Genomic DNA, 27,047 nt, shown 5'->3' on the forward strand with positions numbered 1-27,047 from the left:
TTGCCCTGGAAGAGCTCCCAGTATGGCCTGGGGATGGGGAGCAGGAGTGGGAAGGAAAGAGGAGGGAAGGCTTTGGGGAGGAGGGGTCGATCGAGCTGTGCTCCCACCCTTCTTGACTCATCCCACATCCTTCCCCAGCTGAATACCAGACAAGCATACAAGAGAAGCTGCCTCTCATCATCGGCTCGTCTGCGGCAGGGCTGGTCTTCCTTATCGCCGTGGTCGTGATTGCCATCGTGTGTAACAGGTGCGCCTCCCCCCGCCCTGGCCCCTTCCGTCTGTCCACCCGAGTGCCAGGCTCTGTCTCTCTGTCTAGGCACTACAGGTATGCCTCCTCGCCGGGGTTCATCAGCCTGTGTTAGAACCCGCAGCCAGCCTTAGAACAGAGCAAGCATTTGACTACAAGGTGTTGTCTAAGTGCTACCCACCCCACCTCCCCAAAGAAAACAAAACCGAGCACACAGCACTTTCCCAGCCCTCACTTCCTCCAAGGGGATTAGACTAAATGACCTGTCAAATGGCTGAGGCTCTAAAGGAGATGATGGATGATCCTTTGATCACCCCCACTCCCCCAACTGACCCATTATTGGTGTCGCAAATTCTTCCATTAGAGATTTATTTCTTTGGGTTGGATGTTGGACTTCTCTCTGAAAAAGCAAAACCTTCACTGAGAGGGGAACCAAGTGGTGAAAATTACTAGGAAGGAGATTTTCTAACAATCAGCTGTTTTCGAGTAAAGTGGGTGCTTCCTTTGGGAGAGGGCGAATCCCTGGTCACAGGAGCTCTTCATGAAGAGGCTAAGAGGCCTTTTGTCAGGGATACTGGAGCAGGAGATTCAGGCTTTGGTTTGGTGTTAGACCCAGTGACCTCCGAGTTCCTGTCCAGCTCCGAGATTCTAGGGTTCTTGTTGCTGTCCAAAAGGACCAGGCAGCAGAAAGCCTGTTTGCAGGACAGCTCTGCCACTCAGCAGGTTTGTGACCCTGGGAAAGTGACTTTCCTAATCCCTCTGGGCCTCAGGTTCCTCATTTGTAAAATAAGGGAATTTCTAAGGCCCATTTCAGCCAACTAAAGGGCCCATCCTCTCAATCAATCAATAGGCATTTATTAAGCACCTACTATGTGCCAGGCACCATCCTGATCACAGATGTTTCTAGTTAGTGATTCCACCCAATTCATTTATTAAGTATAATATAAGTTATTTGAGGGCAGGAAAGGATTGTATTTTAAGTTTTGTATGCCCAGCACAGTGCCTGGCACATAGTAGGACCTGTGAATTCATTGGTATAGGAAACTCACCTGACCAGTGTAGGTTGGCACCTTCTCTTTAAGGTGCAAGAACACTCTTGAGAGAGTTGTCTAGAACACTGAAAGATTAAGTTACCTTCCCAGAGTCACAAAGCCAGTATCTATCAGAGGCAAGACATGAACCGAGGGTCTTATTGGCTTCAAGGTCTGCTCTCTTTTCTCATCACTGCTTCTCACCAGATCACACAGTAGGCACCTAATAAACGCTCACTGAATTGATGTGCTGGGGTGCTGCCAAGTCCCATGTTTGGCTTTAGGGGTACAAAAAAGATCTGACACAAGGCCCTGCCTTCTAGAACCTTGAAAGATAGACAGACAGATAAGGGTTGATAAAGGAGGGTGTGCTCCTTGACAGTGATTTCCTGGGGTTTAGGAGGAGAGGATGGGACCAGAGGAAAGGTGTCAGGTTAGCCAGGAACCAGAGAGGGGAGGGATGAAGGGAAGGAGAGTGGGTACAGGAGAATGGCTGGCAAAGGGGGCAGAGTAGCCCATTACTGGGGATGGAAGGCCTGGGTGAAGGGGTGCTTGTGGTAGGAAAGGGAGGGGCCTGGAGCCTGAGTAAGGGGCCCTGGGAGGCTCTACCCATTGCACCCCCAAGGCTAAGGTTCTCAGCCTCCTCCTTGATTGTTCCGGTTGCTTCAGCTCGTGGTTTTTGTTCCAGAAGGCGGGGGTTTGAGCGTGCCGACTCCGAGTATACCGACAAATTACAGCATTACACCAGCGGCCACAGTACGTATCCACTGGCCCCGAAGGGCCCTCCGGGGGGACGTGGCATCCCATGGTACCTCCGGTCTCACTGAGAGACCTTTGAGGAGATGGAGATGGGGAGGCATGAAGATGGGGCTGGAAAGAGGGAGAGCAGGAAGGTGAGCAGGGATGGAGGCTGGGTGCTCCAAAGAGGCCAGCAGGTAGGAATATTGGCTGGCCAGAGGAGCCGGGTAGAAGGTGATCAGAGGAGGTGGCCGCAGTGTAGAGGGGATGATAGACCGAAGCAGGGGAAGAGGAAAGAGAGAAAGGATGAGGAGATGAATAAGATGAGCTGGAGGTTCAAGAGAGCTGCAGAAGGAATGGGGAAGAAAGTGAGGGGACTGGAGGTTAGAGATGGGGCCAAGCAGGGAGCAGGTAAAGTTACAGACTAGACGGAGACAGGAGAGGAGAGGGGGTAAAGAGAGCACAGGGAGGGGAGCAGGGAGGGGCAAAGAGGTGGGCTTATTGGGGGGCAGGGCCCAGGAGATCAGAAAGGAAAGAAGCCCAGAAGGTAAGTTGAGGAGGCTGGAGAGGAGTCAGAGACCCAAGCAGGGGATGGGATAAGTAGGTGAGCAGGGAAGGGAATGGGAGAAGAGGCACATGGGATAAATATGGAAGAGCCTGGGAAATGGTTGAGAAGAGAAATGAGACCCCAAGTAAACGGGGAAAGAAGGGGAGAGGAAGGTGAGGATGAGGAGTGGAAGGGGCCTGGGGAGGTGGGCACAGGAGGAGGTAGAGATGAGATGAGGCGCACCTGAGATCAGGAGAGGGAGGGAGTGAGCAGAGAAAAGGAAGCCAAGGGGGGCTGATGTGAGGCCCAGCTAGGCAAGCAGAGGATGGCCTGCCAGTTTCCCATTTTCTCCCTACATCCCTTCCCCTGCGGTTCAGCCCCAGAGCCCAAGGACAGCCCAGGCTTTCCAGTGGGGGTGGCTTCTTTGTCCCCACCCCCTCCAGTTCCAGCTCCAACCTTTCCCTGGACTAGGAAGGAGAGTGGCACTGTTTCCATTCCCCTCCCTCCCACATGGGCAGTGGCCCCCATTCCAGAAATCTGAGCCCCTCTTCTGAGGGCAGCCTGGCAGCCAGGTTAACCACAGGGCTTTTCTGTTCTGACCAGATGAAAAATACCTGGCCCTCAAGGACCTTAGAGGTGAGAATTTTCTTTTGTAGATATTCAATAGCTGAGGAGGTTAGGGCTGCAGGATCTACCAAGGTTTTATCTCCCCAGGGTTGTCTCATTGGATGATGGCTATGGGGCATAGGCTAAAAGGAGGGATAGTAGTCTGGGAAGGCCCTGCTATTCCAAGGGCCGCTAGGTTCGGTGAACTAGGCCATTTCCACTAAACTCTAAGGCTGAGTGGTGGTCAAGGTAGTGGTGGTGGTTTGACCCACTTGGTACATAGTGCCTCCTCTGACTCCCTGAGAATACTTTTGTTGTATCTGCTAAATGTGAAGATGACTTCAATTTGAACTTCGAATTTTAAACTCCAAGCTGTCCATTCTTTTCTTGAATATTTCTAATAGCTTCACCAACTATGTATGAGTATTCCTGTTTATGGAATATTCATATATTGGTTTGTTCCGTTTGTTTTTTGAAAGGAGAGCATTGGGGATACGAGTAGCAAAGCAAGTCAGTTCTTGCTCTCAAGAAAGTCACCTACCTGTTTATAGACACAGATGAAGGCAGCAATGGGGAGGGAAAAAATGACAGATCATAAGAGAGAAGGGGTGACTGATGAAGCAGATTAATGGAGAAAGCATCATCCTGTTCGATATAGTAAGAAAGCACTTTGATTTCGTACTTTGCTATCTTTATGAAGGTGTTATTTATATAGAAATGTTTTAGTCTATTTCCCTCACAAAGGAACATACAAGTTATACTTGAAGTCAGCCTGCCTACTTACTAATTTAAGAAGCATCCACAAATGTGAACATTTGATAAATCATTTTATGTAATCTGGATGGTTGGAACAAAATAGAACATTTTACAAATGAAAATTTAAAAAGAGCTGGCCTATTTGTAAAAATATCACACAGCCAGAGCTTAACGAAAGGCACTGTCCTTAGAAAGAACCCTAGCCTGGTAATCGAGACACTTGGGGCCTCAGCCCAGTTCTGCTACTCTCTTACTGTGTGACCTTAGGAAAGTTACATACCCTCTCTGGGCCCCAGTTCCCTGATCTATAAAATGGAGAATGATTCTAGATGGTAGATACTCAGCCTGAAGTCAGGAGACCTGGGCTTAAGTCCTTGCTAGCCCAATGCCCTTAGGCAAGACAAAGATGGTTCAGCTCTCCAAGCCTCAGTTTCCCCATCTGTAAAGTGGGTAGAATGGTATTTGTATTTCTGGGAATGAATTCGCATGATCAGGGAGTGTTTAGAAGATCGAGTGAAACCATCCACACAAAATACTCTGGACACACACAAACAAATATAATACAGGATAGGGTGTGGCGGGGGTCAAAGACATCAGAGTACTTTGGAAATGTTGGAGAGTATCAGAGAAGGATCAATGGAGGAGGCAGCTTGGAGACCATTCCAAACATAGTTTATGCAAATGCTTAGAGGTGAAAGATAGAATTATTGAGTTCAGAGGGCAGCTGGGAGTTCGTTTAGCTGCAATGTGGAGTGCGCAAAGAGAAATACCGGGCTGGAATCAAATGGAATTAATATCTGTAAAGCGCTTAGCCAGGGGCTGGCACTCAGTAGGTGCTTAATAAATGCTGATTCCCTTCCCCCACTGTATAGAAAGCCTGGCTAGGAAAGTTAGAGCTAGGGTGAAGGACTTTAAAGGCCAGGCAGAGGAATTTCTCTTATCCTAGAGGGAGTCCCTCAAAGTGTTGAACAGGAGAGTAACCTGGTCTGCAGCCAACCATGGATTTGGCAGTTGTGGGGAAGATAGATGGGAGCAAGTAGAGGATGGTAGCGGACACTGTAACAAAGAGCGCCGTTACTGTATCGAGAGGCGATTACAGTTGCCAGGTGAAAAGCAATGAGCGCCTCCAGATGCCCGATCCAGTGCCTGTCACATCCCATGATGGTGGCTGCCATTTATATTGAGGACGATGAAGCGATGGCTCTGCACAGTCTTGAGTCAGCAAAGATCCGGCAGCGTTCACCATGCTCTGGCTAACTGAGGAGCATTTGTGGGCTTGTGCATTTTTTGAAGGAGTTTCAATGAACCAAAACAAGAAGCAGCTACAGAATTAAATCTTCAGTCATGGAGAAAAAAACCATGAAGTCATAGAATGTGAGATCTGGAAGGAATAAAAGACCACGGAATGTCAGAACATAGAAGGAACTGGAAGGAACTTCAGAACGTAGTGTCAGTGCTAGAAGGGACCTTAAAATAGAGAATGTCAGCCAGGCAGGTGGCACACACCTGTAATCTCTGCTACTAGGGTCGTCGCCGTTGTTGTTTGCTCATTTTCAGTCATGTCCGACTCTTTGTACCCGCATTTGGGGTTTTCTTGGCAAAGATGCTGGAGTGGTTGGCCATTTCCTTCTCCAGATCATTTGACAGATGAGGAAACTGAGGCAAACAGGGTGAAATGACTTGCCCAGGGTCACACAACTAAGAAGTGTCTGAAGCCGTATTTAAACTGAGGAAGGTGAATCTTCCTAAGCCTATCCACTACACTACCTAGAGAGGCTGGGGCTAAAGTCGATCAAATATCCACACTGTCTGGCACTAACATGGTGAGCCTTCAGGATCAAGAGGCTACCATGCTGTCTAGAGAAAGAGAAACTGGCCCAGGTCAGTCAACAGTGGGATCAGCCCTGTGAATGGCCACCATACCTTCAGCCTGGGCAGCATAGGGAGACCTAATCTCAGAAAAAAAAAAAGAGAATATTGAATGTTAATGTTTGGAGGGATCTTAGAACATATAGTGTTAGAGCATAGAACGGCAAAGTTGGAATGAGAGTCAGGACACAGAACCACAGAGCTGGGATAGACCTTAGAACATAGAATGTCAGAGCCAGGAGGAAGTCTAGAACATAGAATGTCAGAACTGGAAGGGGCCTCAGAACATGTAAAGACAGCATTGGGAAGGACCTTATAATTCATCTAGTCCTCGTTTTGCAGAGAAGCAAATTTATATCCAGAGACAAAGTGACATCGTCTTCATAGCTTGTATGTTTGTGGTGCTTTGGGGCAGCTAGATGGCACAATGGATAGACCGCTTGGCCCGGGGTCAGGAAGACTCATCTTCCTGAGTTCAAATCCAGTGTCAGACACTTACTAGCTGTGTGACCCTGGGCAAGTCACATCACCCTTCTTGCCTCATTTTCCTCATCTGTAAAATAAGCTGGAGAAGGAAATGGCAAACCACTTCAGTATCTTTGCCAAGAAAACCCCAAATGAGGCAGGAGGGGGCCGGAGGAGATTAAATAAACAAACAAAAATGTGATACTCTGTGGTTTGCAGAATGCTTTACAAATACAATCTCACAGTGCTGAAGTTAGTGGAACTGCTAGAACCCAGGACCCCTGACTATCAGTGAGTACTCCCCACCCTAGAAGGCCTTCATGTTATCATACCATACCCTGAACATGCTAACTCCCCAGGACCTGACTGTCTATGAAGATGAGGCTTGAGCTTCAAGACATACTCCCAGTGATGGTGATGGCTTAGCTCTGAGCCATCCCACTCCTACACCCAAGCCACATTACAACCAATAGCCAAGTTTTCAATCTGATTGACAGGGAGGTGGGGGCAGGGCCCACAACTGGGGAAGAGAATTTCTCTCTGGATAGCACTAACTAGCCCTTGTGGGGATTGAGTTTAGAAACTAGGCCTCGTTAGCACCAAGCTCTGACCCACCAAGCTGCCAGCCCTGGCTGGCAATTAAAGCAAGAGAGATTTTCCCCCTGTTCTGCAGGGAGAGAAGATCAAAGCCTTGGAGCTGGAAACAGGCAGGTAAGCCGCAGGCCTTTGGAAGGAGAGGAGTCTGCAAATCTTCTAAGGCTAAAAACCTAGAGAAGAAAGAGGAGGGTTTTTTCCCCTGGGGAGCTGAGACCAGTGCCTGGCTAGGACTAATTCAGGAGGGTAGAAACCAGGCTGACTAACTATTCCAGGGGGAGTCTCCACTTGCTTCCAGACTGGGAATGCAGTCAGCCCTAGATCTGAGGGCCGGGTTCTAGAAGGGCTCTCTGCCTTTTACAGCCAGTCCGTGCAATGAGAGGGAGCTGAGTTACCGACCAGCCAAACCTCAAGGATCTCCTGAGAACCGTACAGTAATACTGCTTCCTGTTTTTCTGAGCACCTTACAGTTCACTTGGGGCAAAGTCGCAGGTTCAAACCCTGCCTTGCTACTTACAGATTATCTAAGCAAGTTATCTTTCTTCTCACAATCTGTTTTTCACTTTTGTAAAATCTAACAGTGAAGCAAGATGCTCTCCGAGGTCCTTTCTAGCACTGAAGTCTATAATCCAGGACCTGGATTTGAAGCCTGGCTCAGCTACTTACCTCCAATTGGAGGCTGCTAGGTGGGGTAGTGGGTAGAGCGCTAGTCCTGGAGTCAGGAAGATCTGAGTTCAAATACTGCCTTGGACTCTAGCTGTGTGACCCTGGGCAAGTCACTGAACCGCTATGACCCTCTTCCCCATCTGTAAAAGGTGTCGGTTAGTACTGTAGTACTCACCTTATGGGGTCTTTGTGATAATTAATTTGCAAACATTTAAGTACCACATAAAATGTCAGTTATAATTGTTATTTTAGGCTGTTGCTGTTCAGTCATGTCCAACTCCATTTGGGGTCTTCTTGGCAAAAGTGGTTTGCCATTTCCTTCTCCAGCTCATTTGACAGATGAGGAAACTGAGGCAAACAGGGTGAAGTGACTTGCCCAGGTCACACAGCTAGGAAGTGTCTGAGGCCAGATTTTAACTCGGGTCTTCCTGACTCAAGGCCCAGCGCTCTATCCACTACACCATCTAGCTGCCTGTTTTAGGTGGAGACATCCGCAAAGGCAGCAAACCAAGAGAAGCAGGACGTGTTGGGGGATGGGGGAGTGGACAGAATTACCCAATTTGGCTAGAGCATAGGAGGCTTGAAGAGGAGCTCGTTGGTTGGTGACATGGTACAGTGAAAAGTGTTTGTAGTCTGAGGTCCTAGATTCAAATCCTTCTTACATGTGTGACTGTGGGCAAGTCACTTCCCGTCTCTGAGATTTCTGTCATCTGTAAAATAAGAAGGTTGTAACCACGAAGATCCCTCCTAGCTCAAAATCTAAGACCCCAGTATGAGATAAGACTGAAAAGGTAGATTGATGTGTGGTGGAGGGCTCTGGATGCCAGACCCCAGCAGGCTGAATGTTGACTACAGACGTAGAGCTGGAAGAGACCCCAGAGGCACTGAGCTGACTCAGTGGACAAGAAGGAGCCCATGAAGATTTGAATGCACATAAGGGGCACGACCAGGGATGAAGAAGAAAATTTCTTCATTTGAAGTGAAAGATATTCAGAACTAACTTTCATGGTTGATACAATACTTTATTCATTGATTGTAAAAAGAAATTACTTTTTCAGTGGCTATCTGTTTTTCAAAGCCTTCTTGTTTTTAGGGATGTAGCTTATATTTGGTATGAGTAAGAGAGGCGCAACCCCCCATAAGAGCTTATAATCCACTATAGATAAAATACATAGAGAGGCACTTAAAACCAGGCAATGGGTGAGAAGTAACAGTATGGACAATAAATGAAGTCTGAATGCAGGGGAGAGGCATAGTCCTTTGAATGGGGGCATCAGAGAAGACACTATGGAATTCAAGCTGGGCCTTGAAGGAGGGGGGGAATTCCAATAACAGTCACTCTCACAAGCACGGGTTTCTTAGAACCAAAGGAGCAGTACGGTATCTGGGGAAGCCTAGATTGGGAAACTCGGATAACATGGGTTTGAATTCTGGCCTCCAACGTTTCTTAGCTGTGTGAAACTCTCTGGCCTATGGTTTCCCCATCTGTAAAAAGAGGGGTGGAATTATATGGGTTCTAAGGGCCTTTCCAGCACTAAATCCTTCTGAACACGATTTACCAGATGTTGGTCTGTTCTCCTCAAGTCTCCCTCTCCCTTTTGACTCCCCCTTCCTCGTCACCCCCACTCACTATCTTGTTCTGGGATGTGCCTTTTTCCTGGCCGAGTTGCATAGGCCAGCATTGGGAGGAATGGCTTTGCCCTGCCCAGGAGTGTCTGCCTATAGCTGAGTGCCCCTTCCCAGCTGTCTGTCTGTCTGTCCATCCGTCTGTCAGTGTCCACAGTTTGGTGTGACTGAGCCCTGATCTCATCCCCCCCCCCTCCCAGTGACTCCAGGCATGAAAATCTACATTGATCCCTTCACCTATGAGGACCCCAACGAAGCCGTGCGAGAGTTTGCCAAGGAAATTGACATCTCTTGTGTCAAAATTGAGCAGGTGATTGGAGCAGGTAGGTGGGCGGGGGCCCTCCTGGGCACCATGGCCTCTGTCCTCCGGGATCCCCCTCAGTTACTGGGAGAGTCCACTGCAGATGTGTAGGTCTGAGGGTGGGAGGAGGACTGCCCTGGACCCCTTCTCCCCAGGGGAGTCCCAGGGGGACCAGGTTCAAATCGTCCACTTGATTTCTCGTATTGACCAAGGTCAACTCAATGAGGAGGCAGTTTGTCACACCACTTCTGATCCTCCTTCTCTGGAGATCTGGTTACTGTAGATGGAAGGGAACGTGGTCAGGGTCCCATGTCTGAGAAGATTGGGTTGGACTTTGGGAAGGAAAAGCAACAATCTCTGTAGACCCCAGTGAGTGGAGATGACATGGAAGAGGGGGCCTTAGCAGAACTGCCATCCTGTGAGTGATCTGCTGTCTCTTTTTGTCTGCCCATCCCAGGGGAGTTTGGTGAAGTCTGCAGTGGCCACCTGAAGCTGCCAGGCAAAAGAGAGATTTTTGTGGCCATCAAGACCCTCAAATCAGGCTACACGGAGAAGCAGCGGCGGGACTTCCTGAGCGAGGCCAGCATCATGGGTCAGTTTGACCACCCCAACGTCATCCACTTAGAGGGCGTGGTCACCAAGAGCACACCAGTCATGATCATCACCGAGTTCATGGAGAATGGTTCCCTGGATTCCTTCCTCCGGGTAAGAGAGGGTAGAGCAGGCCAAGGGACTAAAGGGAAGGAAGGAAAAGAGAGGAGGGGAGGGAAGCAGAAAGGGGAGACAGGGTAAGTGAGGTCAAGAACCATAGACTGTTGGAATATAGAACATAGAACAAAGCAAGAGGGTGGCTTGGACCCACTCATATTCATGCTACTTCACAACCAAAGCGCTCATTTTATCATATGGAGGCCAGAACTTGGCCATCCACATTATTGTCTGACTCTTCATGACCCTATTTGGGGTTTTCTTAGTAAAGATGCTGGAGTGGTTTGCCATTTCCTTCTCCAGCTCATTTGACAGATGAGGAAACTGAGGCAAACAGGGTGAAATGACTTGCCCAGGGTCACACAGCTAGGAAGTGTCTGAAGCTGGATTTGAACTCAGGTCTTCCTGACTCCAAGCCTGGCATTCTATCCACTACACCACCCAGCTGCCCATCTAATGGGGGTTATCATCACTCCAGTGGCCAGAATAACTTTGGAGAGTCCCTAAAACCAAGATGCCCTCATTCTCACCAGAGGGATGTTAAGTAACGTTTAGTACTCAATATTCTTATATCCCCACAGATCAAAGCTCCCCCTAGGGGTACACCCAACCCTCTGAGCATCCATGGCCAGAATCATCCTTAAAACTGCCAGGGATGGGGCAGCTAGGTGGCACAGTGAGTAGAGCACTGGCCCTGGAGTCAGGAGGACCTGAGTTCAAGTCCAGCCTGAGACATTTAACACACTTACTTTGGGCAAGTCACTTAACCCCAATTGCCCTGCCTTACCTACTAAAAAGAACTGCCAGGGATCCAGTCCTGAAGACCCCCATAAATGTACACTAACTCACATTCTCTCAGCTTTGATACAGCCAGGTCGTCTTCTAATCCTTCTCATTCCTCACTTTTTCACATCCACCTCTTTTTTCCATATACTCAGACTCTGCTTCACACTCTTGTTAGAAATACTCAGAGGCTTAGACTTTCTGACCTGCCTATTCCACTGATGACTAGTGTCAGGACATTGGGGGAAAGGGGTAGGAGGGTTGTTGTTTACAACTATAGGAAGTTGTGAGCTCTCTTCCACTCAGGCTTACAGCTGAAATGCCTTCAAATTTTATCAGAAGGGACCTTAGATCATAGAATATTAGAGTTGGAAGGGTCCTCAGAACACAGGATGGCAGAGCTGGGAGGGCCCTTAGAACACAGAATGTCAGAGCTGGGAGGGCTCTTAGAACACAGGATGGCAGAGCTGGGAGGGCTCTTAGAACACAGATTGTCAGAGCTGGGAGGGCTCTTAGAACACAGGATGTCAGAGCTGGGAGGGCCCTTAGAGCACAGAACGTCAGAGCAGGGAGGGCCCTTAGAACACAGAATGTCAGAGCTGGGAGGGGTCTTAGAACACAGGATGTCAGAGCTGGGAGGGCTCTTAGAACACAGTATGTCAGAGCTGGAAGAGCCCTTAGAACATGGGATGTCAGAGCTAGGAGGGGCCTTAGAACACAGGATGTCATGTATATAAAGAAGGTGAATAACAGCCACTAATTGTGACAGTGTAAGCTAAGTGCCATTCTGGTGATACCATCAGTGCTGCGAGAGTTTTAAAAAGGGAGAGGTCCCTTTGGATGAAAGTTTCAAGGAAGGAGGGCTTCAGTTGGGCCTTGAAAGACAAACATGACTCTGCTAAGTGAGCAGGGACAAGGAAGGTATTCCAAACCAGAGGAAAGGATGTGAGCAAAGCTGTGGGTCCGTCTGGTGTGTTTGAAGGACACTGAAGACACTGGTCTTCCTGGAGCAGAGAGCTCACAGGATGGCCTCAGGGGACAGAGTCATAACTAGCTATTTTGGCCCCAGGGCAAGTGGCTCAAAGAATCCTCAGGGCATCAAACTACCCTGAAACCCACTTTGTAATCCAAGCTGAGAAAATAATACCAGAAGCAATTAGGTGAAATTCATTTGAGCCAGAGGGAGAGTTAATTAGATAGTGACTCACAGATTATTCACAGTGCACAGGTCTGGTAATTTGCTATTTTGACTAATTATTCTCACCCACTAGGTGCTAAATTCCTTTGTTTCTGTGCTGGAGAAAGCCACTTATTAGAGGGCCCAAAGCCCCCTAACATAAAGGCCCTGGGGCAAAAGTCCAGGTGTGCCCTCCCTAGGTCTTCATTACTTTGGCTGTAGCAGGTGTGATCAGAGACTGAAACAGGAACAGATTGTGAATTTATAGTTAAAAAAAAATAAGCAAAAAAACTTGGGCTCCTAACAGAGTCCCTTAAAGCTCCCTGCGCCTGTTTCCTCCGTCTCCACATAAGAAAGCAAAGACAGCCCCAGCCTTCAAGAAGCGTACCTTCTAATGGGAGATGTAACAGACTTCTTAGCCACGTGGTGCCCAGGATGGGGCATTTTGGTCCAAAAAAGACTACCTGGATGTGGTGTGACGGAAGTAGATAGCACCCCCCATTCAGGAACAATGGCGCGTTTGAATTGTTAAGCTGATTTTACTGGAAGAAGGGCAGATAGGTTGCTCAGTGGATAGAGCATCTATCCTGGAGTGAGGAGAGCCTGAATTCAAATCCAGCCTCAGACACAAGCTGTGTAATCCTGGGCAAGTCACTTAACCCTGCTTGTCTCAGTTTCCTCATCTGTCAGATGAGCTGGAGAAAGAAATGGCAAACCGCTCCAGTATCTATGCCAAGAAAACCCCACCTGGGGTCACAGAATCAGGCATGACTGAAATGAAGAAACATCAACAGACTAGAAGAAGAAAGTCCCTGCATCTAGGGGTTTACATTCTAATAGGGTGCTTTTTAAAAGGGGTGCGAAGAGGTAGAAGGGCCCTTAGAACATAGAATGTCAGAACTGGGAAGGGCCCTTAGAACAGAGGATGTCAGAGCTGGGAGGGCCCTTAGAACAGAGGATGTCAGAGCTGGGAGGGCCCTTAGAACAGAGGATGTCAGAGCTGGAGGAGCCTTAGAACACAGGATGTCAGAGCTGGGAAGGCCCTTAGAACACAGGATGTCAGAGCCGGGAGGGCCCTTAGAACACAGGATGTCATTCATATGTGTGTGTGTGTGGATGGATAGATAGATAGATAGATAGATAGATAGATAGATAGATAGATAGATAGATAGATATAGATCTCAGGTAACAACCCTAGGCAGTTTTTAAGTATTGTTACAGGATGTGGTAAAGAAAGGCCTGTGGAGACAGTGAGCTGTGCAGGAATATCGTCAGGTGGTTCTTGTACATACTCTAGGCTGGTGAGAGAGTGCTAGGGGGTGGTAGAAGAAACAACAAAGCAGATTTTTACTCAGTTTGAGGACACATATTCTAATTAATCTGTTCAACAGTTGAGTAGATTTTGTTGGTAGTGAGCTCCCTGTCTGGGAAGGTCTGCAAGTAGAGGCTGGAGACATTGTTGGGGATTTTCTAGAGGGGGTTCCTACTTCAGGAATGGTTTGAACTAGTCCTCTAAAGGCTTGTTGTATTTCTAGAAAGTCTCTTCTGACAATAAGATTCTGTGCATCCTGGCCCATGATTAATACCTTTCTTATTCTGCTTTTGTCTCTGGTTTCTCCTGAAGCAAAATGATGGGCAGTTCACAGTTATCCAACTGGTGGGCATGCTCCGGGGCATTGCTGCAGGCATGAAGTACCTGGCAGATATGAACTATGTGCATCGAGACTTGGCTGCCCGAAACATCCTGGTCAATAGCAACTTGGTCTGCAAGGTGTCAGACTTTGGACTCTCACGCTTCCTGGAAGATGACACCTCAGACCCCACCTACACAAGTGCCCTGGTAACTAATGCAAAGAGAAAGGGAGGTCCTTTGAAGAGGGATGGGCAAGCTAGCAAAGCCTGGGGTAGCAATATCAGGGAGGCAGGGAAAAAAAACTCACTGGACCAAGTTTCCCATTGTTCCATAAACCTAAGGAGGGCCTATCCCCCAATTTTGAAGTTCAAATTGAAGTCATCTTCACACTTAGCAGATACAGCAAAAGTACTCTCAGGGAGTCAGAGAAGGCACTATGTACCAAGTGGGTCAAACCACCACCACTACCTTGACCACCACTCAGCCTTAGAGTTTAGTGGAAATGGCCTAGTTCACCGAACCTAGCGGCCCTTGGAATAGCAGGGCCTTCCCACACTATCCCTGCTTTTAGCCTATGCCGCATCCTTTGCAGAATGGAGGATAAAGTCAGCTATTATTACTTTGGTTGTTGATTTTAGAGACTGGAAAATGAGACCCAAAAAGTAAGACTGACCCCCAAATGTCAAGCAAACATGTGTGAGTCCTATTCATGGCCCTCAGAAAATATCTCTCAGAGTGACTCAAAGGGTCCTCAGGTTTCCAAGTTTCCTGGACCTTGAGTACAATTGAAAATCTTGTAACCCAGGTAGAGGGATCATGGACTGTCATAATTGGGAGGAACTTCTGACTATAGGATGTCAGAACTGGAGCTGATCTTAGACCATAACATTTCAGAGCTGAAAATGATCCTAGAACATAGAACGTAGAGCTAGAAGGGACCTCAAAGTAAAGAATGTCCATCCTGGGATAGACATGATGACAGATTACGTTCATGATGAGAGGATATAGAATGGCCTTGCTGGGAGGGCCAAAGAAACTAGAGTATCTGAGCTATGCGTGTCCTTAGAACATTGAAAATCAGAACTTGAAGGGAACTTAGAACATAGACCATTAGAATGTATTCCCCAGTACCCTCCACTGTGGAGGGGTAACACTTTTATCAGTGATCTGAATGAATACATAGATAGTATGTTTATTGAATTTGAAGACCAAACAAAGCTAACAATACAATGGATTCCGTTCAATAAGCATTTATTATGCATCTGCTGTATGCAAGACTATGCCAGAATTAAGATCTAAAAAACTCTTAAGAGACTGGAAAAATGAACTGAATCTAATAAAATAAAATGTAATAGGGATAAAAGTTAAAGTCTTTAACTTTAGTTTTTAAAAAAATCAATTATACTTAAGTAGCATAAGGAAGGTGTGTTTATAAGTTTTCATAGATTGCAAGCTCAATAAGAGTTAGCCCCATGGCTACTAATGATGAGGAGGAGAAAAAGGAAGAGGAGGAGGAGGAGAAAAAGAAGAAGGAGGAGGAGGACAAGAAGGAAGGAAGGAAGAAATGAAGGAAGGAAGGAAGGAAGAAAGAAAGAAAGAAAGAAAGAAAGAAAGAAAGAAAGAAAGAAAGAAAGAAAGAAAGAAAGAGAAAGAAAGACAGAAAGAAAGGAAGAAAGAAAGAAAGGACGGAAGGAAAGGAAGAAGGAAGAAAGAAAGAAAAGAAGGAAGGAAGGAAGAAAGAAAAAGGAAGGAGGAAAGGAAGAAGGAAGGAAGAAAGGAAGGAAGGAAGGAAGAGAAAGAAGAAAACATGGTGTCCATAAAAGGACATGAGCCCAGGGAAGGCCTAGAAGGAGCTCCTCAGAAACCCTGTATTCTTTCCTGGCCCTTCCTCAGTCTGCTAAAGTTCGAACTTATCCCCAGTAGGTCACATAGGATGGTGAAAGCTTGTGCAGTAAGAGGACCATTTAAAGGAACCAGCGATGTTTACCCTAGAGAAGAGGAGACTCAGGGGAGATAGGAGAGCTATTTTCAAGTGTTAGAAAGGCTGTCATGTGAAAGAAGGATGTATGGGGCCTGTCTGGCCCCAGGAGGCAGATTCAAGAACAGTGAGTGAAAGCTATAAAGAAGCTAATTTAGGCTTGAAGTCAGGAAAAATTTCCTAACCTTGAGAGCTGCCAGAAGTGAAATGGAGACAGTGGGGAATATAGGGGGTTCTCCCTTGATGGAGGTCTTCAAACAGAGACAGGCTGGCCACATGTCAGTCATGTTATAGTAGATAATATATTAAATATATTGCATTATATAATGTTATATGGCATAGTGTAGTTTAATATACTACATTCTTTTTTGGTTCTGAGTTGGACTAGAAGGCCACTTAGGACCCTTCTGGCTCTGCAGATCTGTACATCTGTGATTCCTTCTTTCTCTCTCCCCAGGGTGGGAAGATCCCAATACGCTGGACAGCTCCGGAAGCCATCCAATATAGGAAATTCACATCTGCCAGTGACGTGTGGAGTTACGGAATAGTCATGTGGGAAGTAATGTCCTATGGAGAGAGGCCGTACTGGGACATGACCAATCAGGACGTAAGTTTTCAAGGGAACAGAAACAGAGCCTTTGAAATAAGCAAGATCTTTTGCCAAAGCACCCAACAGAAGGAGCCCACATTTTTTTTCCTAACTGCAGTAATTTCTTGGAGGGAGGGAGAAGACCGAAGTCATGGGGCTGGTCCAGATGCCACAGGGTGGGAGATGATACCTGTTGAAAGCCCCTGGCCCCAGCCCCCTAACAGGTGTCTGCAAGATGCTGGCTGTTTTTGGGACACAGCCCCACATCTGCCCCCAAGTTACCTAATAGTGTCTGCACTGACAGGTCTCTGCTCTCGTAAATGGCAGAGCCCAAGAGAGTGAGGATTTGGAATAGGCTATCTGGTGATCAAACAGTGATTAGATACTGAGTGAGGACCTGCTGCATCATCGACTCTGTTCTGTCTGCTGGGATGGGTAAAAGGAATATAACACCTGGTGTTTGCCCCCAAGAAGCTTATAATCCTAGGCTCATTAACATAGGCTTATGGAAGGGACTATAGAGGCCCATATAATCCAAAGTCTCTATTTTACAGAGAGGGAAACCGAGGCCCTGATCCTGGGCTCTGACTTGCTCAAGGTCACACAGTAGCAAGTAGAGGGAAGATTCAACCAAATCTAGTGTATTCTCCACTGCACCCCACTCCCTCCCCAACTTCTGGTGCTCATGTAATCGTAGCCTGTGGGAAATTAACATCCATATTAGAAACAGAAAAGATTTTAGGACAACGGCAGGGCTCAGAGGGCCCTTAGAACACGGACCACTCTGGGTCTCAGCTTCCTCGTCGGTGAAATAAGGGGGAAGAATAAGAAGACCTTTGTAGTCTCTTCTAACTTGGATCTACAAGTAGGCAAAGAGGAACGGTGAAAAATAAGGATGGAAAATTAAGTTGAAACCGGATTATGGGGATCCTTGAATGCCAGGCCAAGAGGTTTAGATTCTATTTTAGAAGATAGAAGGGGCCTGGTAATAATCAATTAATATTGATACTTATCTGGGTACATTTTCTTTTTCTTCTCTCGTTCCTATAACTAGCATTTCTAGAATCATAGCGAATAGTAGAGTATTCTCAATTATCCTACATGTGGGACCATGAAGCAGCTGGTGCTGTTCTGTTCCCATTTCTCATCCATACTCCAGAAGACTGTAAGCTTCTTGAGGTCAGAAACCATCAAACTTCTGTCTTCATATCCTCAGTGCCTGCACATAGTGGGTGCTCAATAAATGCTTGCTGGTTGAGTTCATTATTCTGTTCTTTGTGTTTCTTCCACTATTTTGACACTATGGAAGGAGCACCAGTCTTGGAATCGAAAGAACTGAGTTTAGGTCCCGGCTCTGCTCTGTGACTTTGGGCAAGTCACTTCTCCTCACCAGCCCTCAGTTTCCCCATCTGTAGGATGGAGTCAATAATACTTGTATGAGTCAACTCTTAAGATCGTTGTGAGGGAAGTGCTGTAAGGTGCCTTAAAGTAATAAGAGATTATTATGATCATCAATATCACCATCATCATTATCTTTTTTTTTTGTCTTTCAGGTAATCAACGCCATAGAGCAAGACTACCGGCTGCCTCCTCCCATGGACTGCCCCAATGCCCTGCACCAGCTCATGCTGGACTGTTGGCAGAAGGACCGGAACCACCGACCCAAGTTTGGGCAGATTGTGAACACGCTGGACAAAATGATTCGAAACCCCAACAGCCTCAAAGCCATGGCGCCCCTCTCTTCTGGGTATGGCTCCCATGCCACCCCATAGGCACATTTCAGCCCAGTGTAGCATGAGGGTCCTTCACCTTTTTTGTGTCCCAGACCCTTTGGACAGTGTAGTGAAGCCTAATCCCTTAGAATAATGTTTTTAAAGGAATAAAGTAAAATACGTAGGATTGCAGAGGAATACAATTATGGATCACATATCGAATTATTAATATTATTCTATAGGTCACATATATGATTATTACATCACCATATTATGGGGATATATACATATGCATAGCTATATATCTCCAACTATATGTAATATAGTGTTCCAGATATTGGAAACAGATAAAGACTCTTCTGATATGGAAGAAGAGTTTCCTAAAAATCAGAGCCATCCAACATTACAATGGAGAAGTGGAGTGTTCCCTGGCACTTGAGGTCAAAGGTCAGATGGGTACCTGTTGAGGATGTGGGAGAGGCAGATCAATCTTCAAACAGGGGGCTGGACTAGATAACTGTAATCAGATTCTTCCTCTCTGGGCCTCCATTTTTCTAAATGAGGGGGTAGGGTCAGAAGACCTTGAAGTTTTTTTTTTTTCCTAGCTCTGGTATTTTGTGTTTTAAAGTGTCTCCCACTTTTGACATTTGTTGTCCAAAGGCCCCTTCCAGTTCTGACTCTGCATTCTAAGGTTCTGCCCTGCTTTGACATTCTCTGTTCCAAGGACCCTTTCAGCTCTGACATTCTGTGTTCTAAGCTCACTCCCAGTTCTGACATCTTGTGTTCTAAGGACCCTCCCAGCTCTAACATTCTGTGTTCTAAGCTCACTCCCAGTTCTGACATCTTGTGTTCTAAGGACCTTCTCAGCTCTGACAATCTGTGTTCTAAGGTTCTGCCTTGCTTTGACATTCCCTGTTCTACGGACCCTCTCAGTTCTGACATTCTGTGTTCTAAGCTCACTCCCAGTTCTGACATCTTGTGTTCTAAGATCTCTCCCAGCTCTGACTTTCTTTGTTCTAAGGTCCTCCCCAGCTTCGACATTCTCTCTTCTAAGATCCTTCCCAACCCTAACTTTCTGTGTCCACAGGCTCCCTCCCAGTTCTGACATTGAGTGTTCTCAGATCCCTTCTAGCTCTGACAGACTATGTTCTAAGTGTTCTCAGGCCCCCTTTAGCTCTGACATTCTAGGGCCCAAGAGCCCTTCCATTTGTGACATTCTGTGGTTTAAGATCACTTCTAGCTCTAACATTTTCTGTTCTAATGTCCTTTCTAACTCTTGATGTTTTGATTCTAAGCTGTTTTTCCTTTCCCCCAGAAGACCCCCAGGTCAGTATTCTGGCCTCTAGTTTACAGCTGTCTGTTTAGTCTTCTGACTTAAAACCAATATCGATTTGCCCAGGCCATAAAAGTCCCCCACCACCACCCTCCCCCTCCCCGCCGCCGGGTCTTTCCCTATCATTGAGAAAGACAAGGGAAGGGAGTGGTTGGCTCAGGATGGCACTATTCAATTTCAACACATAGTTCTTGAGCCCACTATGGGCCCAACTTTGAAGGAGCCCAAGAAGGAGAACAACATGATCCATGTCCTCCAGATGCCTCAGACTTTGCTGAAAATCAGTGGCTTGGGGTCCCCATCGAGCATGATAAACTTCCTCAAGTGTTGAAAGAGGATGACTCAGGGTTAGAGGATTCCCGAAAACAACCCCTGTCCCCTCGATAACCGCAGACTCTCAGAGCTGGGAACAGAGTGCATTGTCTCACCTGACAGTCCTCACAGCCACCTGTGAAGTGGATGCTGTTCTTGTCCTCATCTTCCCATGAAGGCCTAGAGAGTTCTAAGTGACTTAGCTAGGGTCCGAGGCAGGATTGGAACTCAGATCCTGCTGACTCCAAGTTTAAGCCTCCACCCACTGCCCCTCCTGCCTTCCTTCTTTTCACCCATCTGTGAAAAATGGAAGCTGACTCAAGTTGTGACTGTGCAGGGAACTCCAGCCCAGAGAGGGTGAGTCCCCTGCCCAGGGTCACACAGGTCAAAGAGAGATTCGGAACCCAGATTCCGAGTTCAAATCCCAGTCTCTTCCCGCTAGACCCAGGACCTCTTTTCTCTTCCCTCATTTCTTGTTGGAAAACTAACCCAACCCTTTGGCCCCTCTCTCCTTTTCCACTCCCACTCCCCCCACACACATCTCTCACAGATCTAAAGTTTTTTATGCTCTCTCTTTTCAGCTTAAATCACTATTGAGGTACTTGTCCAGGCCCATCTATGCTTCCAAATGACCCCAGCAGACCCTACCCTCCTCTGACATGTAGCATACACACACACAAACGCGCGCGTGCGCACACACACACACACACATGTTCTATGTACATCTACAATGCACATATACATAAATATATGGATACACGCCTTCCCATGTGCATACACACCTGTACACGTTACATACATTATGTGCATTATACACATATACAATACTCTTGTACATATACATACATACCTAGAGACATCTGCATTTTATACATGCATATACACATGTGCACATATACATGTGGATACACATGCTTCTACATGTGAGTTCATGTGCATGTATGTATGCACATGCATTCTCCCATGCATAGACACACATGCTCACCCATCCATTCACATGCGCACCCAAACCTCACACTTACCGTTTCTGACCCTCTCTCAGGATCAACCTCCCCTTGCTGGATCGCACGGTCCCCGACTACACCAGCTTTAACACGGTGGACGAGTGGCTGGAGGCCATCAAGATGGGTCAGTACAAGGAGAGCTTCGCCAACGCCGGCTTCACGTCCTTCGATGTTGTCTCCCAGATGATGATGGAGTAAGTGTCCGGCCCGCCCAGGCTGCCCTCACCTCCCCCGCTGGGCAAGTCGGTTTCCTTGCCAGCTCCCTCCCAGGTCAGAAGCAAGGACAAGCTCAGCCCTATTGGCCTGCCCTCCCCACTAGCCTTGGTGAGGAGGGTGCCAGCCAGCTATGAAGGCGCCTGCTTCCAATCCAGGTGGTGGAGGAATTAACTGAAGAGGGCCAAGCTCTCACTGGCCACGTAGCCAAGTCACTACTTACTTGGGTCTGTCTCATAGGTGGCAGACTGGGGGAGGCTAGTAGCTCAGGACAGCTTCCCATGAATCAAAGAGCATTTATTAAGTGCCTACCATATGCCAGGAGCTGGGGATACAGAAACAAAAAGTTCCTCAAGAAACTTCCATTCTGTCAGGGGAGATAACCTATATACCTGGACAGAATAGATCTAAACTAGACAAGAGGCAGTTTGGGGAGGGTGACACTAACAGTCCTTTCCTTCATTACCTTGCATGGGAGTTTCTGTGGTTCCCCGTTGGTTCTCTTCATCAGATTCAAACACAGAGGTCTGGGGATCAGTCCTTTCTGTGTTAGCTAAGAGTGGAGATCTCTGGGGAGAGAGTGTGCCTCCATCCATCTGTCTGCAGGTTTCAGGAGTGAGCCAGGAACATGGCTAGATCACAAAGGGAAATTGACTGTGAGGAGATCTGGCCCCAGGCCCCAGTAGCTAACGTGTACCTGAGAGTGTCTGATGAGGCATTTACTCTCCTCATGTAGAAAGCAATCTGTAGCAAGGAGGAGAGGTTGGATCTCAAAGCTCCCCAGAGCCGAGTAAGTGGTACTTATGGGAGGCCAAGGAAGCTGGGGCAGAAAAAGGGAAGATATGAGACAGGGCTTGGGGGTCCAGGAAGGAGGGGGAAGCTATTCCAGGGTCTGGAGGCCCAGCAGGGGCGTAAGCCATCCAGCCACAAAACAAGAACAAGGTGTTTCTACACCCAAGGCAAGGAATGAAAATTATTTATGACCGGCTTTGAGCCCTTCCCGTAACCCATGCAATCCGACAGATCGCAGAATCAATACACCTGAGCTGTGGAGAACAACATTTCTTGGTATTAAAGGAATTAGAAAATATCGTATTAAAAAGTGGCCCTCCTCACACCTCTCCAGGTGTTGTGCCCTAGGCAAGCTGCCTGCCTTGTCTACCCCTAATCCCACCTCATCCTGACAGCCCAGGCATGTTGTAGTAAGCCGGAGGCCCCACAGTCAATCATCGTCGAATAATCGATGCGATGGAATGGGCAAATACTTATGAAACACCTACCATGTGCCCAAAGATAGGAGGATACAAAAAAGTACAAGACACAGCTGCTCTGCCCCAGGGAGCTCGGTTTCTCATTAGGAAGCTAAGACATAAGCACAGGAAGAGTCAAACAATAACACAAGTGTTAGGTAACACTGAAGCTCCTATTGCCTTCCCAAATAAGATCATAGATGGAAAGTACTTGCAAACTGTAAAGCGTGAAATAAGGGTGGGCAGTTACTAGAATCATTCTCATTTCAGGAAGGGCATTAGCAACCACCACAATCAGGATAGTTAGCATGTAGACAGTGTTGTGAGTCTACAGAGCCTGAAAGGTAGGTGCTGTTGGTAACTCCATTGACAGATGAGGAAACTGAGGCTAGGTGGAGTTACAGTGACTAACCCAGGGTCACACAACTAGTGTCTGAGGCAGGATTTGAACTCAAGACTTCCCAGCTTCAGGCCCAGTACTCTATCTACTGTGCCACCTAGATGCTCTACGGGCATTATTATCCTCATTTCACAGATAAGAAGTCACCCATAGTTACAAAACTAGTACGTGTCAGAAGTTGGATTTAAATCCAGTTATCTCCTGATTCCAAGTCTAACACTCTTTCCGCTCTAGTAGAGCCTTAAAGGCGGCTAGAGGGCACCACAGTGCATAGAGAGTGCAGGGCCTGGAGTTAGGAGGACTCATCCTCCTGAGTTCAAATCCAGCCTCAGACACTAACTAGTTGTGTGACCCTGGGCAAGTCGCTTAACCCTGTTTGCCTCAGTTTCCCCATATGTAAAATGAGCTGGAGGAGGAAATGGCAAACCACTCCAGTATCTTTGCCAAGAAAACCCCAAATGGGGTCACAAAGGGTCGGAATAGACTTAAAAAAAAAAACAACTCAGCAACAAAAACAAAGCCTTAAATTAGAAGACCCCAAAAACCAGTAGCCAGGCTGGTGAGGGTCCCAGAGATCAGACCCTATGAGGATCAGCTGAAAGAACTGTCAGTGTTTTTAGCCTTAGAGAGAGAAGACTTGGGAGGGACGTGAGGACCGTCTTTAAGTATTTGGAGGGCTGTCATGTGGAAGGTAGAGCAGCCTGTCTTGTTTGGTCCCCCAGAGGCCAGAACTAGGAGCAGGGCAGAATGGGAGGGGCTTTGCAGAGAGAGAATTTTAATTTTTTAACAAGGAGAGCTCTCTAAGCCAAAGGGGCTGTCTCAGAAGGCTGGAAGTCTCTGGACTTAAACTGCTTGATCATTTGGAGGGAATCTTGAAGAGAGTCTAGGAAATCTGGCTCGGGTACAGGTTAGAGATCCCTTCCAACCCTGAGAAGCTGTGATTCCTCTCCCTCTCGTTGACTTTCTCCTTCTGGAGAGGGAACACCCCCTGAGACACTGGTGGTTGCGCACAAGCCAGCAGCACCCAGGGCTAGGTCTCACCACGGTCATTTTCCGTCTGTGAGCTGTGTTCTTCACTCATCCCCACAAGCTCCAGATGTGATTAATGGCCAACTTAAAAGTACAGAGAAGAAGGGCTACAAGTTCAGAGCAGGGAGAGGCTTCTGAGGCTATACTCAGAGTGGAGAAAGTCTTCCTTCTAAAGGTGGGCCATCATATTTTAGCCTTCTGGCTCCTTTATCCAACACACATGTATTTGTGTTTCTTCCCCAAAGGGACATTCTTCGTGTGGGCGTCACTCTAGCTGGTCATCAAAAGAAAATTCTGAACAGTATTCAGGTGATGCGAGCGCAAATGAACCAGATCCAGTCGGTGGAAGTTTGACCTTCCTCCCAGTGTCACTCTCCTCTTCCTCATGGCCCTGCTCCCCTTTGCCTCTGTGTGCCCCGGTCCCAGTTTTTGAGCGTCCTACATCCAACCACAGAGTTACCCACCTGCTCTGAGGACAGTGGCAACAGGTGGAACCACTCCAGCAGAGAAAAGTCATCAGAAATGCCGACAATTTAAGAAATGGGAAAAGAAAGAAAAAAGGGAATGGGAAAAAGATATTTTGAGGAAAACCATATGAAAACTATTTTTAAAGGACAAATAATGAATGAAGAACAGCAAAGACAGTCTTGAAAAGGGCTTGTTTAGATTTTTTTTCCAGTCTGAGACCAAAAGCCGTTTCTTCATCTCCCTCTAAGATAGAGAATGATCCCAGTACTGCTTGACCAAGACCAGAAGGAGAGGGATGCTTTCAGGAAGACGAATGTGAAGAGAAGACTGGCCCTCCTCTTCTCTCTCAGAAGGCTGCTATCCCTAGCATCACCTGACAGCCAGTCTTCCCTGAGGCCTCAGTTTCCCCTCGGGGACACTGATGTGGGCAGGTGGCCCAGGGGGCCTGAGGAACCATTCCCCCAAAATGGACCTGCCCCAACTCAAACTGATAAATTCTTCAGGTTTGAAGATTTTAACAAACTGAAAAGGAAAACAAAAAAAGAGAGAATGAAAGAAAGACTTTTTGTTTGTTTTTGCAGGGGGCTGATGGGCACAGCCCTCCACTCCCCACAAGAAGGGGGAGGACACCCATCCACAAGCTATGACCCAGTTCTTGCAAAAGACAGCTTTTGTGAGAGCCACCTTTGCCTGGGCATCTCCGTACACCCTACAGTGGCACCACCTTCTCATACATATCACATGCACAAAATTTGGAGTTGGGTCTTCACCATGTGCCAATGACCTCTTCCTTCTCTTTGGGCTCTCCCAAGGCTCGGGAGCAAGCAGATCGGTGACTGGTGCTAAAGCGTTGGCTATGATTGCCATCGGGGAAGATTTGTCCTGTTGCTTGGTTTGTTTACACCAATTTTGTGGGGTTGGGGTTGTTTTGTCGGGGTTTTTTTTTAAATGACAATGAAGTAACACTTTGACGTTTCTATCTTTTAAGGACTCGGTCCTTCTCCTGGCAGGAGGACATTTACACTTACTGACTAGGCAATATACCAAGGGCAAGATTTTATATGCCCACTTCCTGATTTTTTTAACATATGATTTCCACTACCCCATAGGGTTCCCATCCACCCTGTCGTCCCATCTCACCAAAGCAAAGGCCACTCCAGGGCTGAGCAGAACTTGTGGGAAGGCAGGCAGACATACAGGCAGGTAGGCATGGGATGGAGAGGGGAATCATTCTACATCCCAAGTTTAAAACTCTTAAACAGATGCCCTTGGATGGGAAAAAGAAGTTAGGTCAATGCCAGTCCCACTTTTTTGGAAATTAGAAGGTGGAGTGAGTATAGGGAAGCAAGAAGTACCCGGGACTGACAAGCAAAATATAGTCACTAATCCTGATATTCATTGTTCTCGGACCAGCCCCCAAAGAGAAAAGGTCCAGCAGAGCCACCAGCATTGTCTTTGACTGCTCTGAGAGAAGCAAAGCTAGTTTAGTATAGCAGAGGGCCCCGAGAGAAAGTGCCCTAGGAGTTTGGACCATACTGTGTCAGAGGCCAGGACCTGAATCATTCACTGTGATACCCCATTCGATGGTTTCCCCGTCCCACAGAGACTCTGCAGGTAATGAGCTGCTTCTTTCTCTGGGGAGATTTGGTGTCTCTCCCAGCTCTAAAACCGGACTGTTGGCCAAGAGAGAATGGCTTGGCCGAGGGGGCTGTCCTTGGTGGATGGGTCAGAACACAGGCGCTGCTGTGTCTCAGTCCCTCCCAGGAGCAAATGCAGATGTTTCGATGGAACAATCAAGTATAGTGAATGGTACTGGAATAAACACGTTAGTTACATGTCGGACCCCTGTTCTATGTAAGTACCAAGTGTACTGTGGAGATTCCCCAGGAACCTTGGGGTGGGTTAGCTGGGCCAAGTTGCTTAGCCTGCCTTCCCAGAGAAACACCACCACCCCTGCTTGCAGTTGGCTTCCTTCAGTTGGATTCAACAAATACCTGTTAGGCACCCAGCACATCACAAGACCCTGTGCTAAAGAAGCACTGAGAAAACCACATAATTTAGCTAAGCTCTAGTCCCTGCCCTCAAGGAACTACCCGTCTAAGAGGAGGACCTGACAGAAACACAGTTCAATCAATCAGTCAATGAGCATTCCCTCAGTGCTTCCTGCGAGTTAGGGGCTGTGCTAAGTACTGGCTCCAGCCCTCGAGGACTTTTGTACACAACGCTACACCGTCTGTACATTACAGGGGTGTAAACATACTCTGTTAAGCCTGGGAAGGAATAGAAGACAGATCAGAGAAAGTTTGCTGAAGGAGCAGCATTTGAATTGGATTTTAAAGGACAGACAGAAATCTAACAGGCTGACAAAGAGAGGGAGGGCATCCTTGGCATAGGGAACAACATGGGCAAAGGCGTGGGCAAAGGAAACAGATGGTAAAAATAGCTTGTTAGCCCCGGCCCATTCCCCCACTCTCAGGTAAGTATTATCATCCCCACTTAATAAATGATTAACCAGACTCAGAGATGACGTGATTTTCCCACGATCACATATCTAGTACCCATTAACAAGCATTTATAAGCTCTTGGACGGGCTCCCATCCTTCTGTATACATTTACTAGCATTCCCAGAGGATATTTTGTCCAGTGCGGCACAAACTGCCCAAGGTAGCCACCCTTAAAAGATTGTGTCTTGGTAGGTTTTTTGGCTGCCCCCGGCCACCCACAAGATAAGCCCAGCAGCTATTCCTTGGACCCTGATGAGAACCCAACAGTTGGCACTTGTCTTCAGCTGCCAGGCTGGCATCAGCCAGCTCAAGGAAAGGGTGACACCCATGACGAGGCACAGACAGACTTCTGTGACCCCTGCTTCTTCCTCCCTCCCTCTGTCCCTTAATGGGAGATGCCAGTGCCATTTGGCCTTAATGCAGTCATTCTCTGATGTCCAGATGTCATCGCTACAGTCCCAGGAAGGAAGGAAGAAGCCCAGCCTGGTGAGACACCCCCCATACACAC

General features: G+C 47.4%; 1 protein-coding gene across 3 annotated transcripts in view; it reads left to right on the forward strand.

Moving 5' to 3' along the window:
- The window catches only part of EPHB2 (EPH receptor B2), a 195,517-nt gene extending 170,525 nt beyond the window's left edge, over nucleotides 1–24,992 (forward strand). The window contains exons 7-15 of one of the 3 annotated variants that reach the window (XM_036746632.1): nucleotides 139–247; nucleotides 1,967–2,034; nucleotides 9,346–9,468; nucleotides 9,904–10,151; nucleotides 13,739–13,954; nucleotides 16,183–16,332; nucleotides 17,868–18,061; nucleotides 20,714–20,869; nucleotides 23,813–24,992. In XM_036746632.1, coding sequence (XP_036602527.1) covers nucleotides 139–247; nucleotides 1,967–2,034; nucleotides 9,346–9,468; nucleotides 9,904–10,151; nucleotides 13,739–13,954; nucleotides 16,183–16,332; nucleotides 17,868–18,061; nucleotides 20,714–20,869; nucleotides 23,813–23,921 — 1,373 coding nt within the window. In that variant the 3' untranslated portion in view covers nucleotides 23,922–24,992. The remainder of the gene's footprint in view (nucleotides 1–138; nucleotides 248–1,966; nucleotides 2,035–9,345; nucleotides 9,469–9,903; nucleotides 10,152–13,738; nucleotides 13,955–16,182; nucleotides 16,333–17,867; nucleotides 18,062–20,713; nucleotides 20,870–23,812) is intronic. The other 2 variants (XM_036746631.1, XM_036746633.1) reach the window with 2 other exon arrangements.
- Nucleotides 24,993–27,047: the final 2,055 nt, after the last annotated feature.

The sequence above is a fragment of the Trichosurus vulpecula genome, chromosome 2, assembly GCF_011100635.1.
Source record: "Trichosurus vulpecula isolate mTriVul1 chromosome 2, mTriVul1.pri, whole genome shotgun sequence".
Classification (NCBI taxonomy): Eukaryota; Metazoa; Chordata; class Mammalia; order Diprotodontia; family Phalangeridae; genus Trichosurus; species Trichosurus vulpecula.